At 44.7% G+C, this 17,048-nt stretch overlaps 1 protein-coding gene across 1 annotated transcript; it reads right to left on the reverse strand.

Annotated features, from left to right (window-relative positions):
- Window positions 1–14,840: 14,840 nt before the first annotated feature.
- Window positions 14,841–15,794, reverse strand: MC2R (melanocortin 2 receptor). The gene has a single exon (XM_066625703.1). The coding sequence runs from the start codon at window positions 15,792–15,794 to the stop codon at window positions 14,841–14,843; it is 954 nt and encodes a 317-aa protein (XP_066481800.1).
- Window positions 15,795–17,048: the final 1,254 nt, after the last annotated feature.

Below are 17,048 nucleotides of genomic sequence, written 5' to 3' on the forward strand. Positions count from 1 at the left end.
AGTCCTATCCAACTTTCCAGTGCCGGTGCAGCCACAGTGCAGCTCCGAGGAAAGGGAACAAACAAACATTCCCTTACCTGGAGGTCTCAATGGCTGCCACCGGATGCAGTGCATACCCCATTGGCACAGCTGCACTGCCACTGAAAAGTTGGTTAGGATTTGGCCCACACTCTTCAAGAACTCGGTTAGAAGCTCCTAGCATCTGCTTTGAGGTCAGTTCTTTTTAGCTCTTTCCAAAGTACTTCTTCAAAAGCACCAAATGTTTGGAAAGAAGCTCTAAGCTCCTTAAAAATGTAACCTATGAGCAGTATGAATCAAAAATGTGCTAAACTCATGCCAACAAACATTACCACAGAAAGAGCAGTTTTGCATACGGCTAAGGTCTATGAAAAGACAGTACTGAACAATGAAAGAAATCAGGAAGATGACACTAAAGCACACAAAAGGCCAGAGATGATTTTTTTTTTTTTGGCAAGAGTTTTCTGCCATATGCCTAATTCAATGTATATCCCTGTAATAATTAAGATGGTGCACCGAACGGAACAGAGATCAAAGGAACTGGCTGCCTTGAACTAACTAAATTAAGTGGGATTTTATAGTCCAACATTACATTCATTTTTGCCTCTTTGACTATGAAGACTCTCACTGAGCAACAACAACAACAACAACAGTATTTATATACCGCTTTTCAACAAAAAGTTCACAAAGCGGTTTACAGAGAAAATCAAATATCTAATGGCTCCCTGTCCCAAAGGGGCTCACAATCTAAAAAGATGCAAAGGAATACCAGCAGACAGCCACTAGAACAGACAGTGCTGGGGTGAGGTGAGCCAGTTACTCTCCCCCTGCTAAATAAAAGAGGGCCACCCACTTGAAAAAGTGCCTCTTACCCAGTTAGCAGGGGTTAGCAGGGGAGCATGTGATTAAATTAACATTCTACTGGCTGGGATTCTTTTCCTTTCAGATAAGGCAGGCTGATAGCAAGCCAATAGCTCTGTTGAGGAAATGCCATGCTGCTGCATTGATATAAACCAGACAGTTAATTAACAATGAATAAAACTGCTGTAATGATAATGGTTCACATGCATAATTGCCAGCTGGGACATTTTTGCGGCTTGGGACAGGAAGCCTTCTCCAACTCCCAAAAATTTAAAAGTTAAGATTCTGACAGTTTAAATGACTACATATACAGAGCATGCACTATTGGGGCAGATTTTGTTAAAAATATGTAGTAAACACAGGACAAACGAGAGTAGTGTATGTGAGCATAAGAAGCTGCTTTCTGTTGAGCCAGGGCATTTGTCCTTGTGGCTTAGAATCATCCCCACTGGCTCCCCCCCCCAAGTCATTTCTTTAGGGTTCAGGTGGGGGCTTTCCTACTACCTGGACATCTCCTACTGGACTACCTACTACCTGGACATCTCAGAGACTGATTCTGTGCCATCCTGCATGCAAAGTATGTGCTCTTACACAGAGCTATCTCCCCATACCACTAGATGGTATCACTAGTAGTGAGGATTCATTAGTAATGAGAGTGGACCTGGGTGGGTGGCCTGTCTCATGGGCATAATCTTGACCAGTGCCCAGCCTGTCTTATGCCACTCTTGCCAATGCCCATGATTGCCTTGGAAAAGAAGCCACTCAACCTTGCCAAATCCCATGACAAATCCATTCAACAACTCAGAGGGAGACTTCTGAATCATAGTGAGCTCCTATCCCATCACCTCTCTTATCATGTTTGGGGCTGTTTCTCACTGCCATTTGGGGCATTCATATGCATTACCCAGTCAATGCCACCTCCTTTTGCTAGTTCCAGGTGAACATGTTGAGGTGAAGTGGTCATCTGACTACATCTGCCTTGATCTCAGTACCTGGTTACTCACCTCACTGCCACAAATCCGTCTGGCAGAGTATAACGTGGCACCAACGTTATGGAACTCCCTTCCCCTTGACTTGAAAATGGCTCCCTCTCTTGAGACTTTTTGGCGAGGCCTGAAGACCCTTCTGTTTAAACAAGCCTTCTGAGTTCATAGCCTTTTAAACATTTTTTTAAACATCTTTTAGTATTTTTTACAGGCCTGATTCCTCTACAATCTGCTGCTTTATGCTCTTTTTATCTGACTACTGTTTTATGGTATCTGTTAATGTGTTTTTAATATGTTTTTATCTGTTTGTTAAATTATGTTTTAATCTGTTTTTAACATGTTGTAAGCCGCCCTGGGTCCCTTTAGGGAGAAGGGTGGGGTATAAATAAAGTTTATTATTATTATTAAGTTTATTATTATATGTGATGTGTGCCCCTCCCCCTGCATCCCGTCTGCCTCACCACTGCTCCCTATTCAACTTCCTGATACACACAAACCCCTCTCGTGCCCCTCCCCCTGCATCCCGTTTGTCTCACCACTGCTCCCTATTCAACTTCCTGATACACACCTGGAGCCAAACCTGGATACACATCTGGATACACACCTGGAGCCAAAGATCTCCAGCAGCTCATGGATCGTTTTAGCAAGGCCTGCCAAGATTTTGGACTGACAATCAGCCTGAAGAAAACACAGGTCATGGTTCAGGATGTGGACTCACCTCCCTGCATTACAATCTCTGCACATGAACTGGAGGTTGTCCATGACTTTGTGTACCTTGGCTCAACGATCTCCGACACTCTTTCTCTCAATACCGAGCTAAACAAACGCATCGGTAAAGCAGCTACCACGTTTTCCAGACTCACAAAGAGAGTCTGGTCCAACAAGAAGCTGACGGAACATACCAAGATCCAGGTCTACAGAGCTTGCGTCCTGAGTACACTTCTGTACTGCAGCGAGTCATGGACTCTTCACTCACAACAGGAGAGGAAACTGAATGCTTTCCACATGTGCTGCCTCCAACGTATTCTCGGCATCACCTGGCAGGACAAAGTTCCAAACAACACAGTCCTGGAACGTGCTGGAATCCCTAGCATGTATGCACTACTGAAACAGAGACGCCCGCGTTGGCTTGGTCATGTCGTGAGAATGGATGATGGCCGGATCCCAAAGGATCTCCTCTATGGAGAACTCGTGCAAGGAAAGTGCCCTACAGGTAGACCACAGCTGCGATACAAGGACATCTGCAAGAGGGATCTGAAGGCCTTAGGAGTGGACCTCAACAAGTGGGAAACCCTGGCCTCTGAGCGGCCCGCTTGGAGGCAGGCTGTGCAGCATGGCCTTTCCCAGTTTGAAGAGACACTTTGCCAACAGTCTGAGGCTAAGAGGCAAAGAAGGAAGGCCCATAGCCAGGGAGACAGGCCAGGGACAGACTGCACTTGCTCCCGGTGTGGAAGGGATTGTCACTCCCGGATTGGCCTTTTCAGCCACACTAGACGCTGTTCCAGAACCACCTTTCAGAGCGCGATACCATAGTCTTTCGAGACTGAAGGTTGCCAACTACTGTCCTAGATCTCAGGTTTGCCATGTATGAGAAGGGGGCAGAAATTTCACTGGGAGAGTAGGCTTTCCAGCAAGATTTATTCACTCTTGGATATTTTCAAAATTAAAGAGCTAAAAATGGTACAATCAAGCATTTTTGAGTGAAAATGAGAGCAATTCTGGTTGCTGCTGGAATTCCCTTCTCCAGTCCAAGGACGGCTCAAGTATGTGAAGGGGGAACACCATGCCCTTCTGCTGTTTTCTGAGTTGTGTTCCTCCATTGCCAATTCTCTTTCTTGCCAACCAAACCTACTTCAGGGGTGTGTGTGTGTGAAGAGACAAAATGGAGCTTCTGCAGCCCAACACACTGTATGATTCTACGTTGTTATGATGAGGTACATCTCATGTCTCAAGTGTTGAATGTTAGGGGTTAAATTGTTCATTTTAAAAGAATTTTCTCAGGGTCATCAAACTAGATGTGACATAGAAATCATGTTTTATTCTGGGGGCGGCGGGTGGGGAGCAGGAGGCAGGCCTGGGATCCAGCACTTATGCTGGATCCCAACCCTTGTTCCCAGTGAGTTTGGAGTGGTGTGAGGCCACTCTGCTCTCCTCGGTCTTGCACTACCTCAGGAGGTGGCGCAAGTCCGAGGAGACCCATAGTGGAAAGGGTGCCTTACCCAGAGGTAAGGGGAAAAGTTTCCCCTTGCCTCTGGCTGAGCCACCTTGGGCCCCTATCCTGCGCTGGATACAGCACAAGCCTCTTGGCTTGCCTGTTCCAGCATAACGTAGGATTGTGCCCTTAGTCTCCCTTCTCTAGCATTCCATATGGCTGTTTCTCACAGTCCTCCTCTAGCATTCTATAACAGGCTGCAACAGAAAAGAGATGAGTGCTTGGCACCACAGTAAGAATAGTGTTCCTTTTGATTCATGGTTTTGATATCTCCGGGGGGCCTGGGAATATATCCCCTAGGAATACAGGGGGGAGGGGCATGTCTGTTTAGCTCTTTGAAAGTTTTTAGTAGGAGAACTATTATTGGGAAAGGGAAAACTAGACAGTTTCAAACTGATTCAAGTGTGTTGTGTAGGTGTGTTGGAACAGTTGCCCCTTCTGTCTTCTTTTCAGGTGTCAGATTTCCCATTAATACTGATGGGCTTGCACAGATGTGCAGGTTAAGAAGGAGTCCTCCATTATCTCACTTCATATGCAAGGAAAACTACTTATTTCTCAGCTCCTTTGAACTATGGACAGTCCATGTCAGGCTGAACTGCATGGCAGTGACACATCCTTGATCCAGTTTTGTAGACTGCGCTTTGAATTGCCCTACAGTCTCCTGAAAATGAGTTGCAAATTGGAAACAATCACTCAAGTGGCATTATCTAAAATTATAGTTATCAGTGCCAATAACCATTTCGAGAAGCAATCTTTAGTGGCAGCATCTGCAACCAGCCAGAAAGATTCTCTTCAGTTACCATATTGGGAACATAATGAAAACTTCAAGGTTTTCTATAAGAACACCCTTGGTATTAAAACATCTTGCACAATATCAAGAGGCTATAACTGAATGGATTGTAGCATATTAAATCCATTCAGGCCATCCTGGAAAACATCATGCAGATCCCATTGACCTAAATAGCATAAATTGTGTCATAAAAATTGTCACTCTCATTTTTCTTTAAAGACTGGGAATGTAGGGAGCTACCTTCACCTGAGCCAGACCCTTTGTCTGGGTAGCTCAGTAGTGTAACCAGCAATGATCAGCAGTGGCTCTGCAAGTTTTCAGACAGGAATTTTTTTTCTGTCCTACCTGGAGATACCAGGGAGTGAAACTGAGATCCTCTTCATGCAAAGCAGACACACATGCACTACGCTACAGCCCATACCCTGATAGCATTACCTGCATAGCATCCAAGAAGAGAATACGGTCTGTTCATTCACACTTCGTTGATAATAAATAATGGCATATTGGCATCAAAGTAGCAGTTTCAGCCACCATCATTGTTTCTTTATTTTTGTGTTTTCCCCAGTGGTTCTCAAACTCTCTGGGAGAGTCTGAGAGCCAGTAAGTCTTTGCAGGGGTGGGGGAGAGGAGGCAGTGGGGGCGGGGGCAAGGGGAAGGCAACTACGTGATCCCCAGGATTGCTCCCCAATGTGTGGGGAGCCTGGCGTGACTTCTGGCAGGGCTCCCCGCAGTAGGGAAAGTGGATGTGGAGTGATCACGCCCCGCCCCCGCTAAAGCGGAAGTGGAGTGCGATCGCGCCGCATCCACTTTCCCTGCTGCGGGGAGCCCTGCCAGAAGTCGCGCCAGGCTCCCCACACCCTGGGGAGGCTGCAGGAGGCTTGGGTAAGTGCACCTAAGCCCCTGCAGCCCCCTGAGTGGCACGATCCTGGGGATCATGCCGCTGCCTTCTCCCCACCTCTAGGCTGCTCCTACCCCTTAAGGGGGCAGAGACCAGGGCCCTCAGGTTGGGGTGACGCGACGCCCCAGTTTGAATAGCACTGTGTTTTTCCCATTCACTGCAAAGCATGAGGTATGGATACTAATCTTAGCATGAAATGGGGAGCACAGATATGCTGAACTCAGCCTTCAACAGTCTTATTTTCCCATGGATTTCTTGGGAAACTTGGGACTTGGTACACTATGGAGTTAAACACCGTGATGCACTGATATTGCATCACAGAGAGATTTTGCAGACCAATCTTATAAAGGAAAGATGACAGCAGCGCTGTTGCATGGCAGCATTTATGACAGTTGAACAGAACTCCTCTTTGCAAAACTCCTCACAGGAAAAGGATAGGGTTGGGCTCTTGGTCTAGCACTTTATTTTCAAAGCATCTTAAACTGCATCTTAGACATAAAAAGGAGCGAAGTGCTTGCATGAATGGTGTACCATGGAGGGACATCAAGATCAGTAAATTAATAATCCAATCCTAACACCCCTCCCCCCCCCAGAACTAGTGTTCTGACAGCAAGGAGTGCTTTACAGGTATTGCAAAGAGCTTGCTGGCAGCATGCATGGACTGTCAAAGGTCTGATAATGAAGATAAGCCAGCAGGGGAGGCGGAAGGGGGCCAGGAGAGGGTGGAACAGGGCAGCAATGGGGGTAGGTAGGAGGGCAGATTGAGGGGTAGATATGGCAGCAAACCCTCTTCGCAGAACTGATCTTCCAACCTGAGTCCACATGGACCTCTGCCATTGTTTTTGCTAGCTCAGGTCCAAGCCTCCATGGTGTAAGCCTCCACACCAAGCCTGGATAACAGAATAAATGTTCTCTTACCCAGAGGAGACCTCCAGGATTGCCCCCTCGCAGGAGCCATTTTCACATGGCTGTATCAGTGAAGAGGAGCATAGGATTGTGCTATAAGGCTATCATATGGTAGCAAGGATCAGATGCATTTCCTCCATAAGGAGCCTTCTTTCTTGGAGACACTACCATCTGGGGGTAATAATATGGAAAGATGGGAATTTTATGAGAGTGACCTTAGAGCATGTGGTAGAGCATGTGTTTTGCATGCAGAAGGTCCTAGGTACAATTCTTGGCTTTTCTAGGTAAGGCTGGGAAAAGACTACACCTGAAGACCTGCAGAGCTGCTGCCAGCCAGTGAAGACAACATTAAGTTAGAAGGTCCAGTGGTCTTACCTAGGAGAAGGCAGCTTCATATGTCCCAGTAGCTCATGCATGATTTAACACTATGTCAGAACTAAACCTGTAACCACAGGGTGAGCCTGGTGTACAGCCCAGTCCTATGGGGCAGTGTTTCTCAAACTGTGGGTCAGGACCCACTAGGTGGATCGTGAGCCAATTTCTGGTGGGTCCCCATTCATTTCAATATTTTATTTTAAATACATTAGACTTGATGCTACCAAGGTATGTGATTGCATTTGGGAAATGTTACAGCTCTGTACTTTTAACAGGCTACTATGTATGTGCTTTTAACAACGATAGTAAATGGGACTTACTTTTGGGTAAGTGTGGGTAGGATTGCAGCCTAGGATTGTGAAAAATTTTCCTTCTTGATGATGTCACTTCTGGTCATGACATCACTTCTGATGAGTCCTGACGGATTCTCATTCTAAAAAGTGGGTCCCAGTGCTAAAAGTTTGAGAACCACTGCTAGGGGCTATTTATGACAGTGGATGTATTGATCAGCTGTTGTAAATGGCTCTGTGAGGGTGCAACCATTGCATGGACATTGTGCATGACAGAGCCCTGGTGGAAATTACTAGTGGCTCTGTGCACATACCAGACTTGCCTGGACATCCCATCAGCCCACTTTACAATATCCCACCAGCAGTAAAGTGGTAAAAGGAGTGGTTTGGGGAAGGTTCAGGATTGGGAGAGGGAGGACAGGAGGTAGGGGGCAAGGAATGGGCTGGAAGCGGTGGATCTCAGCAGCAAAGGTGCATGCCAGATCTTATCCCTGATTTTCCATCCTGCCCTGCCTCCTTCCTCTCCTCTCCTCAAGCTTATGCCAGCAAAATAGACTCATAGGCAATGAGGTGGCCTACTAGGAGGTAAGTAAAATAGATTCCACAAGAAATCAAATGCTGCTTCAGTTGTAAGTCCTATATTGCCCTTCCTGCCATGCAGGCTGTCTGCATTTCAAAATTTCATTTTTTTAAAAAAATGTGCTGCCGGTACATTTACAAGACTGTCCATTTCTCATTGTATTAATTAAAAAACAGATCCCCCTTCCACAAATGTTCCACATTTCTGTTAAAAGCAGTAGGGTAGATGAAGTGTCCATCTTCACTTCTCTCTCAACTCCTCATCTGCCACCCCACTTAAAGCAGTGGGGAAGCAGTTTGTGGGAAGACTGAAAAATGTCAACAGAGTTGTTAAAGAAATGATGGCTCTGAAGTGTTTTTCTTTTCTCTTCCTTTGTGCTGCTGATTGTATAATGAGGCAGTGCCTCTGAATGGAGACATTATGAATCCAACAACAAAGTTTGAGTTTGATGCTGGGTGGGGTGGGGGGGGGCTGAAATCCCACACTGCCCACTCAAATCTTTTGTATCGTAGTCTTCCTGTGGGATGCAAATGGCTGTGTTTATCTCATCGGTTCTTGCACACGTTGTTCTGTTGATTTTTCCATCATTCACTGTATACAAAGCTTCCAAACACTGCCCCACTCACATGCGTAGCCCTGAATCATTGTGCGTCCTGGGACCATGGATGGGACTAATTACGCTTTCATTGGGTGTAATTTTGAGCAGCGTTTTAAGTGGTTTTGGAAGCTTTTAAAAACGTCAAACATTTTATGGATCAGTTTGATGGGGATTTTATTTTCATTTGTGTTTGGAAACTAGAAAGGTTTCTTTATTTCCCTATCAAGACAAACAGAACAGAAAGGCTTAATTAATTTAAACAAACCAGTGCATTTGCATTTTGAGCGCATTAAGGAACAATGGTAGCTTAATCAGCTGAACTCTTTCACGATGAAAATGGCTGTTATTGGAATTTTGGTAGTTATTACTGTGATTTACAAGCAGCATTGAATTTTTCCAAGCAAATATAGAGGCTATTATGGGAAGAATGGTATTTATACGTCCCAGAATCAATTTAATGCCAAACAGACAAAAAACTTCTGCAGGCATCGCAGTGGCTAGCAGGTGTGTAATAAAGAACTAGTAGTTTCTACTGTAAATGCTAGGAGAAGAAACAACATGTGACTAATATAACAAACTGCCCAATCCTATCCCCCCATCCATGCTCAGGGACTTGTGTTCTGGTGCGGCAGTGCGGACTGTGACATCACAAGATATGATGTTTGTTGGACGCTACTGGGCCATTGCCGCAACTGGTGAGCGCTGCTGCCTGGTTGGCAGTGGCTTGCCTCTCTCCCCCAGCACTGGTGAGTTAGTGTGTGTGTGGGGATGGGTAGGTGGATGGGCAGTGGGCAGGAAGGGGGAGTAATGGGGCAGAGAACATTGGGGCAGGGATTGGAACCACTTGGAATTGTGTTGGGGGTTGGCAGGGGATTGTTATCATCAGTAAGGGAACTGCCAATATCCTATGCCCCCTGTCCCAGCCTTGCCTTACCCCCTTGGATCCATTTGGGCTTGATGCCAACCAAAGAGCTGGTATAGATCTGCATAGATCCACAGGACAACAGGGGGCTTACTTGGAGGTGAGAAAACAAAAGTTCCCTTATTTTAAGAAGGCCTCCTAATCACCCGCCCCCAGTGTGCAGTGTCATAAGTGCAAGTAGCCAGAATTAGGGTTGGGGCAAATGTTTACTTCATTAGAGATCTTTTGTCCTTGGTTTCTTTGATCCACCTACTACTTATTCAAAAGTAAGTCCCATTGCAGCCCTAATTTCTGTTCAGCCACAAACTTCAGTGTTCCCCCTATTTCCAAATGAAGTGTCCTCTTTTCAGCCCCATAGGATGGAAAAAGAAGAGAAAGGGCAGATCAGGCATTAGTGATGTCCGAAGGAAGTGGGGGGAGGGTTAGTGTCTACCAAACAGTAGCTCACTCTTTTTTGCTTGATCTGTCTGTTCAGCAGTGATGCCAGGTAGCACCGGGCCATGGGGCATGCTGGAGGGTCTCCATGTTTATGTGCAAAGTATGTGTGCATGTGCCTGCAAAGCCTGCCTCATATTCTCTCTTTCCTTATACAGCTTAATTAGATGATTGGCTACTGGCAGGCAGGTGCAGACCTTGTTCCTAAGGGCTCATTGCACCCAGACAATCGCTGATTGTCGCTAACGTGATCGGTCAGAGGATGAGAGAAGGCATAAAGTCTCACATGATCTCTTTGTTCCTCTCCACTGCCCAGGTGGCATCAGGCAGTGTTCTGGGTCATGTTGTTGCTGCCTGGGGGAGGACTGGGGGGATCTCAGCTGTCCTTGCACTGAGATCCTTTCCTCCCTTCCCAGCCCAGACTCTCCCACCACGAGTCTGCTTGGACTTATGCCAGGAAAAGAGCTGGCGTAGACTCAAGGAGACCCATTAGAGACCAGGCAGCCAACTGCTAGGTTTTTACTTACCTCTCCTGGGTTGCCTGGTTCCCCTAAAGCCAATAACTGCATGCAGCATATGCTCTGTTTGTGGTGCTGTATGGCGTGGGCTGATGTGGGATAGGATTTCGCTCCTAGTGCCAGCCATCTTTGTGTCTTTTTGCCCACTGCTCTATAAAGCAGCCAGGCAAGGGAGTGGGTTTCCTAGGAGTATGGATGGTAGTGTGAACAGGCTACCCACACTGGGATGCTCATTCAGGTGAACACCTCTGCAGAAACATGAGACCAACAAGGCTATACTTGAATTTATCTACATGAAATTCTTTGCCTATTTCTTGCTTAATTACTTTGATTGGTGTAATTTTGCCTGAAGCCAGACAGAGGTTAATTACCTTGAGTTGCCCATCATGAATTTCCAGAGCTCTGTGTAAACACAATGTCATTATGCAATCTATGTGGCACAGTCCATAATTACTAGAAGATTCACACAATGATGGTCATGGTATATGGTACATAAAGTTGCTTGAACTTTGAGGTACAGCTTGGATGCTTTCACAGTTAATTACTATCAACACTCAATAAAAATTCCTCTTTTCTCATTCTGGACATATGATCTCTATATTGTCCTGCAGTAAATGGGCTGATTCATGTTTGGAAAATGTTCTTATTTTGTAACCTAGAAAAAAAGGAGTATATCCAAATCAAGAACTGTTTTCTGACCTTTTTCATAAGAGAGTTTTTTTTTTACCAGAATGGAAGAAAACTGTGTTCCCCCTCCCCTTTTTTGTTAATTAACTCTTCTATCGCTTCAACAAATGAATTGGGGAACAGAAATTTGAGCTGGTACATTTGAATCAGCATCCCTGTGGTGCGTTTTCCATTCCTGGGCGCATTGTCCATTATCCCACAACACTCAACACTTGTGCTGGGGTCAGTGGCGTCGCTATCTAGGGGCGGGGGGGCGGTTCGCCTTAGGTACCAGTCTTGGGAGGGTGACATCACAAGAGGTCAAAATCATGGTGGTTATATACTGTTGGATGTGGAATTTACAGTGGAATGCAATGAAAAAAACTGAAGTGAAATATCTCCTTTCTATCAAAAGTTATGGCCAAAATACCAGAAAACAACAACAAAAAAAATGCATGGAGCCCTATGGAAAGTGAAACTGAGCCATATCTTGCATTTACTTGTGAGTAGGCAAACGTGCCTTTGTCCATTGGAATGGGCAGGCTGAGAGGAATCCAAGAACACTAGAATGGTCCATATCTGATGAACGCAGCCCTCCAAAAACACCCAAGAAGGAAGTCCCCCCTCCAAGCTGACCAATGTATTGAGCCCTATGAAAAGCAAAACGAAGCATTTACTCACGAGTAAGCAATCATGCCTTGGCTCTTGGTCAGGTCAAGCAAAGAGGAATACAAGGCTACCAGAATAGTCTCAATCTGATGAACGTGGAGCTCAACAAATGCTCCACAAGGCAGCCCCCCTTTAAAAGAATAAAAGAGAGGCTTCAGCTGGTAACGTGTATTTTTCTATTTTAGACTTGCAAAGCCACGTGGGTCCTGCTAGTGATGTGGTTTAAGTATAAGAACTTGAAGTGAACTGGGCAGTGGTGGTCCCCTTGGATCTTAGTCAGCCATTTTGCTGGTTGAGTAAGGAAGGAGACTAGCGAAGAGAGAATGGCGGAAGGAACAGGCTAGCATACTAGTGCAAGTCACTGCCAGTGGTACCCACCCTCCCTCCCCATTCTATCCCCCACTCACCCACTCCCCTGCCAGACACACTCTTGTTGCTCTCCATACAATTCATCCCACTGCCCACCCCCTATGCCAGCTTATCTGTGGCCTTGGCTATAGCCTGCTGTGGCATTGGGCTGCCAATACTGCCACCGTTTGCAGTGGTGGTTCTGAAATTATTGCCAGCAGCACGCTGTGTTGTATGGTCATTTACAATAGCAAAAACTCCGTTCTACTATTCTACTGTCCTACTGTTCTCCGTTCTACTGTTGTAAAGCGTAGTTAGAACAGTTAGAACAGTTAGAACTGTTAGTGTAGTAGGGCAGGAGGTCTGGTCTAGAGGGTAGAGCCTCCGTCTGCCTGAAGATAACATCCACAAGGTCGCTAGTTCGAGGCCACCAGCACCGTGCGACCTTGAAGCAGCTGACAAGCTGAAGCCGAGCGATTCCATCTGCTCTGAGCGTGGGAGGATGGAGGCCAGAATGTGAAGCCAGATCGGAATGAAACACCTGAATGTAGTGGTTCTTGAAAGAAAGAACCTTCTTTGAAATGGTAAAAATCCCTATTTAATAAAGCCTGCCTATGTAAACCGCCTTGAATAAAGTCTTGAATAAAGACCAAGAAAGGCGGTATATAAATACCTGTTATTATTATTATTAGAAGGATTGGGCCGTACATTTCTTTGCAGGGGGTTCTACACATCTGTTGACTTCTATTCACCCCTTCTATTACAGCCCTTATTCTGCTCTTGTTTGGTCTCCTTTCCTTTTTGCTATTCTTTTCCCGGTTTATACAAATCTCCTAACTAAATCACTAGTGCAGTTTGCTCTGCATTATAGGACTAGCATGACCAAGAAAGGCTATGGCAGTTGACTTAATTTGAACAAACAGTATCTCTCATATCCCCTCAATGCCATTAAATTCTTTTTCTCTGTTGAGGAAGTCTTATTCATCTCATTCTACAAGCCCTTAACCTGACAGACTAGCTTTTGAGATCTCGACTGCATTCAATTTGATAGTGCACAATAAGCCTGTGGATATCTTCATCTTATGTCATAGGACCTGGAACTCTGAATGCAACCGCTGAAGCATATGTTGAACTACTGAGAACTTCTAAACTTCTTGTCACAAATACTATTCTTTAAAGTCTATTCACCAAATCCTGTAGTTATACTTGATTGTGACATGGTATTTGGTTTGAGAAAAGTCTGTCGGGCTGTTATGGGAAAAAAAACAAACTATTTTTGGTTCTCAGGTTAGAATAACAAATCAAATATAAAGCAACAACTACAAGAGACACACTTGAAAGAAAAGCCTTCAACAGCGAAAATGGACTGAGCAATGGAAGCCATTTTATGCTTGGTTGAAAATGAATATTTAGAAAATATAATTCAGGGCATGAAGATGAATTTATTATATTTATTATATATATGATACTTTATATAAGAGATGATACGAATGATAAATGATAATAAGAGGTAAGAGTAGAAGAGAAACTGGATTAGGAGATAGGGAATGACTTATTAGTAAAAATGATATATGCTATCCTGCTAAATGTACATGTATATGTATGTGTAAGTTTTAGGTTGTGTTATGTTGATGTTTGTGTAATAATAAAAAAAGAAAAGAAAAGAAATGCCTGAGATAAATGCAATGTCACACAAGGGCATATTGTTGACACCTTCCTTAAGTACCATCCTGAGATAGTTGGACACCTGCTTGTCTTTGATTACAATGTTTGTAGCTCTGATCAGTGCCGAAAAGAACAAGATTGAGGTGGGGGTGGAGCTTGTAGCACCTTCCTATGAGGAAAAAGTGTTTGATACCTTTTGGTTTAGAAAGAAGACGCTGGGGGGAGAAGGAAGGATATTTAAGAACCTTATAAAATTATGCTTGGTATGGAAAAGGTGGATAGAGATAAATTTTTCTCCCTCTCTCGTTGTACGAGAACTCATCATCTTCCAATGAAAAAGACTGGTAACAGATTCAAGAAAGACTGGAAATACTTCTTCACAGAGTACTTAATTTGTGGAATAAACTGGTGATGACCACTCCAACTGTGAAAGGTGATCATGCAAATTCATAGAGGATAGGTCTATCAGTGGCTACTAGCAATGGAAGCTCCATGATCAGAATGGATACCGATTGCTGGGAAGCAACAGCCAGAAAAGCCCTACCTGAAGTAGCTTTGGATCAGCCACTTTTAGAAATAGGATGCTAGACTAGATTATTAGATGCATCTCTGATTCAACAGGTTCTTCTTATATTAGTTACTGAAATGTTACATGTTTCAAGCAGTTACAAAAAAGTAAAGAAAAAAATTGCAAAAAGTCAATCAAGCTAACAACATATTTAAGAAGATACAATGGGAAAGGATATGAAAAGGGGCACACAAAAGGGCTGTGGTCGCACTCCTTCAGCAACAGAGCAGGATAGGTAATATGCACACCTCCTTTATTGTTTTTGGGTGGATAACCTATAAAGAATACCATTGCACACAGTAATGTGAAAGGGCACTGCATATACAGGTTCAGGTCTCACGGTGTGGGGTGGGTGAGGGTGCACAAGCTCAAGGGTCTTTCCTGTGCCTCACAATCTCTAGACTGGGGTTATGTGGGAAGCAGCCCCCAGAGAGTAGCATTACGCAGTACAGTTCTTGGGGTTTCTACAATATAGGCGATTCTCTGGCAGTGCAGTCCACTTTAATGTTGCCATCTGTTTTCAAAATGGTTGAGGCTAGGTCCACCTTGGCTTCTGGCAGCAGAACAATTTCTTAAATGTGCTTCGCAATTCTGGACTCCGAAATGCATAGATCATGGGGTCAATGACAGCACTGCACATGATTAGGATACCATTCACCTGAAAAATGGATCCGTAGCAAAGGCAGTAAGGGTTTTTTGGGCAAAACTGCATGAGAAGCATATGAAGGACAAAGGGAGCCCAGCAGCAGAGAAAAACACCCAGTAGTACAGTTAAAGTAATGGCCCCTTTTATGTTGACTTGCTGATGAATTGCGCTTGTCGACAGCAAAGCAATTTTTTTGGCATGAGAGTGTGCAAGCAGAAACATGTGGATATAAAGGCAGAGGATGAAAATGAGCATGAAGCAAAGCAAAACGGAAAAGGAAACCACCGTAGCTGTGGCATGGGAGAACATGACCATTGCCACACCACTCCCTGCACATATTGCCCAAATCATCACCAGCATCACTGAAGCACGCTTCAGTGTCATGATATTATGGTACCGCAGTGCATAGAAAATGGTTATGTACCGATCGACTGCAATGGCAGACAGACTGAAAATGGATCCTAATAAAGATAGAATAAACATGAAGTCTACAATGTCATCTATCAACTTGGCCACTTCTCCCCGACATGCCAGGTATCTCATTTTGCAGAAGATGATATAGAATATATTTTCAAGAGTCTTAGAGAAGCTTCCTAGCATGTCTGAAACTGCTAAGCTGCAAATGAAAAGGTACATGGGAGAATGCAGATTCTTGTTCCTCCCCACTGCCAGGAGGACCAGCAAGTTTTCCAGTATTCCCAAGGTGGCAACGGTGAAGAAAATTTCTTCTGGCACGACAACCCATACACAGTCATCCACCGAGAGCTCGCTGATGTTGTCACGTGGATGAATGTTCGCCTGTCCTGAAAGCCTTAGTATTTCAGAAGCTTGGTCAGTCCTCATCTTTTCATCCTGGAAGTGGGGAATGTATCATAGTTACTCACTCTGGTTTGACTTTATGCAAAGACAGTATGGTGCAGATCTTTTCATGGTTAAATAACTCTGGTTTTAATCTACATTATGTTACATTTCTGTCCCAGCCTGCTTCAGTGTAGCTCAGCTTGACATTCCTGAAAAGACTCCCATCCAATGACTGACCAGAACCAAAAACTTCAGCAACATGACTATATGTCATGCCTTCATACCAGAACACCTCTGGTCATAGCCAGAAGGGGTGTTAACACTGGATGGATATGTAGTGACACATCAAATCACATCAAATCAGGGCCAGCCCATACATGAGGCTAGATGCCTCAGGCAACAGATTGGAAGGGACATTCATCTCTGTTCGCATACGCACCTCCATAGCTCTCTTCCTCCTGTTCCCTGGATTGGAATTGGGGAAAGGATTGGAAAAAGCAGTGTGGAAGAGAGTGAGGGACAAGAGCATTAGAGCCCACACCTAAGCACGTCTACTCAGAAGTTCCATTATAGTCAATGGTTCTTACTCCTAGGTAAGTGTGGATAGGATTGCAGCCTTAGACTCTGTAGCTCACCACTCTCCTCTATTCCTTGCTTCCTCTTCTACTCTTCTCTCTTCTTCCAGTCCAGGGAGCAGGAGAAGCAGAGGCTAGCACAGCACCAGGTGAAGGAGGACAGCATTTGATACACTGCCTCAGGCTCCAGGAGGACTTGGATCAGCCCTGCATCAAAATTGAACAGCACGAACATTGGAATGAGTTTATACGTTTACTAATAAATGAAGTTGGTATTCTGTAAGCCCAACAGTTTGTTCTTGGCTCTAGGTCTCCCTTCCTCAAATCTAAATATGAAGAGGCAATTGACCCCCTCTTCATATTAGGGCCAAAAGACACAATACGTTTAATGTGTTTGATGTGTGTGTTTGGCAAGTGCTTTTTTTGTTTAAGTAATAGCAAGGGAGAATATGTGACACCTTGCAAGACTGTGGTTGGTAGTTTGGGGGCTTTACACTTTTTCCTCTCCATGATTCTGAAGCCAGTTCTGTGTGTGCCCCTAGTGCTATTTCCCCTAGGGGGGAAAAACTTCAATGGAAAGTCTTAAAGAATGTGCGGAGTGAACAAAGAGTGAAAGCCCCCCCTCCCCAGTTTTGCAAAGTATTGCCGGGCCCCTACTGTTGTAGAAAAGAAAACACCTACTAAACTCATTTGCACTCTACCATGGAGCTTTATAAGCCAC

Source organism: Tiliqua scincoides, chromosome 4, assembly GCF_035046505.1.
Source record: "Tiliqua scincoides isolate rTilSci1 chromosome 4, rTilSci1.hap2, whole genome shotgun sequence".
NCBI classification, from domain to species: Eukaryota; Metazoa; Chordata; class Lepidosauria; order Squamata; family Scincidae; genus Tiliqua; species Tiliqua scincoides.

What these genes read in the sequence shown, in the direction of transcription:
- MC2R (XM_066625703.1), bottom strand. Translation starts at nt 15,794, where the DNA reads ATGAGGACTGACCAAGCTTCTGAAATACTAAGGCTTTCAGGACAGGCG.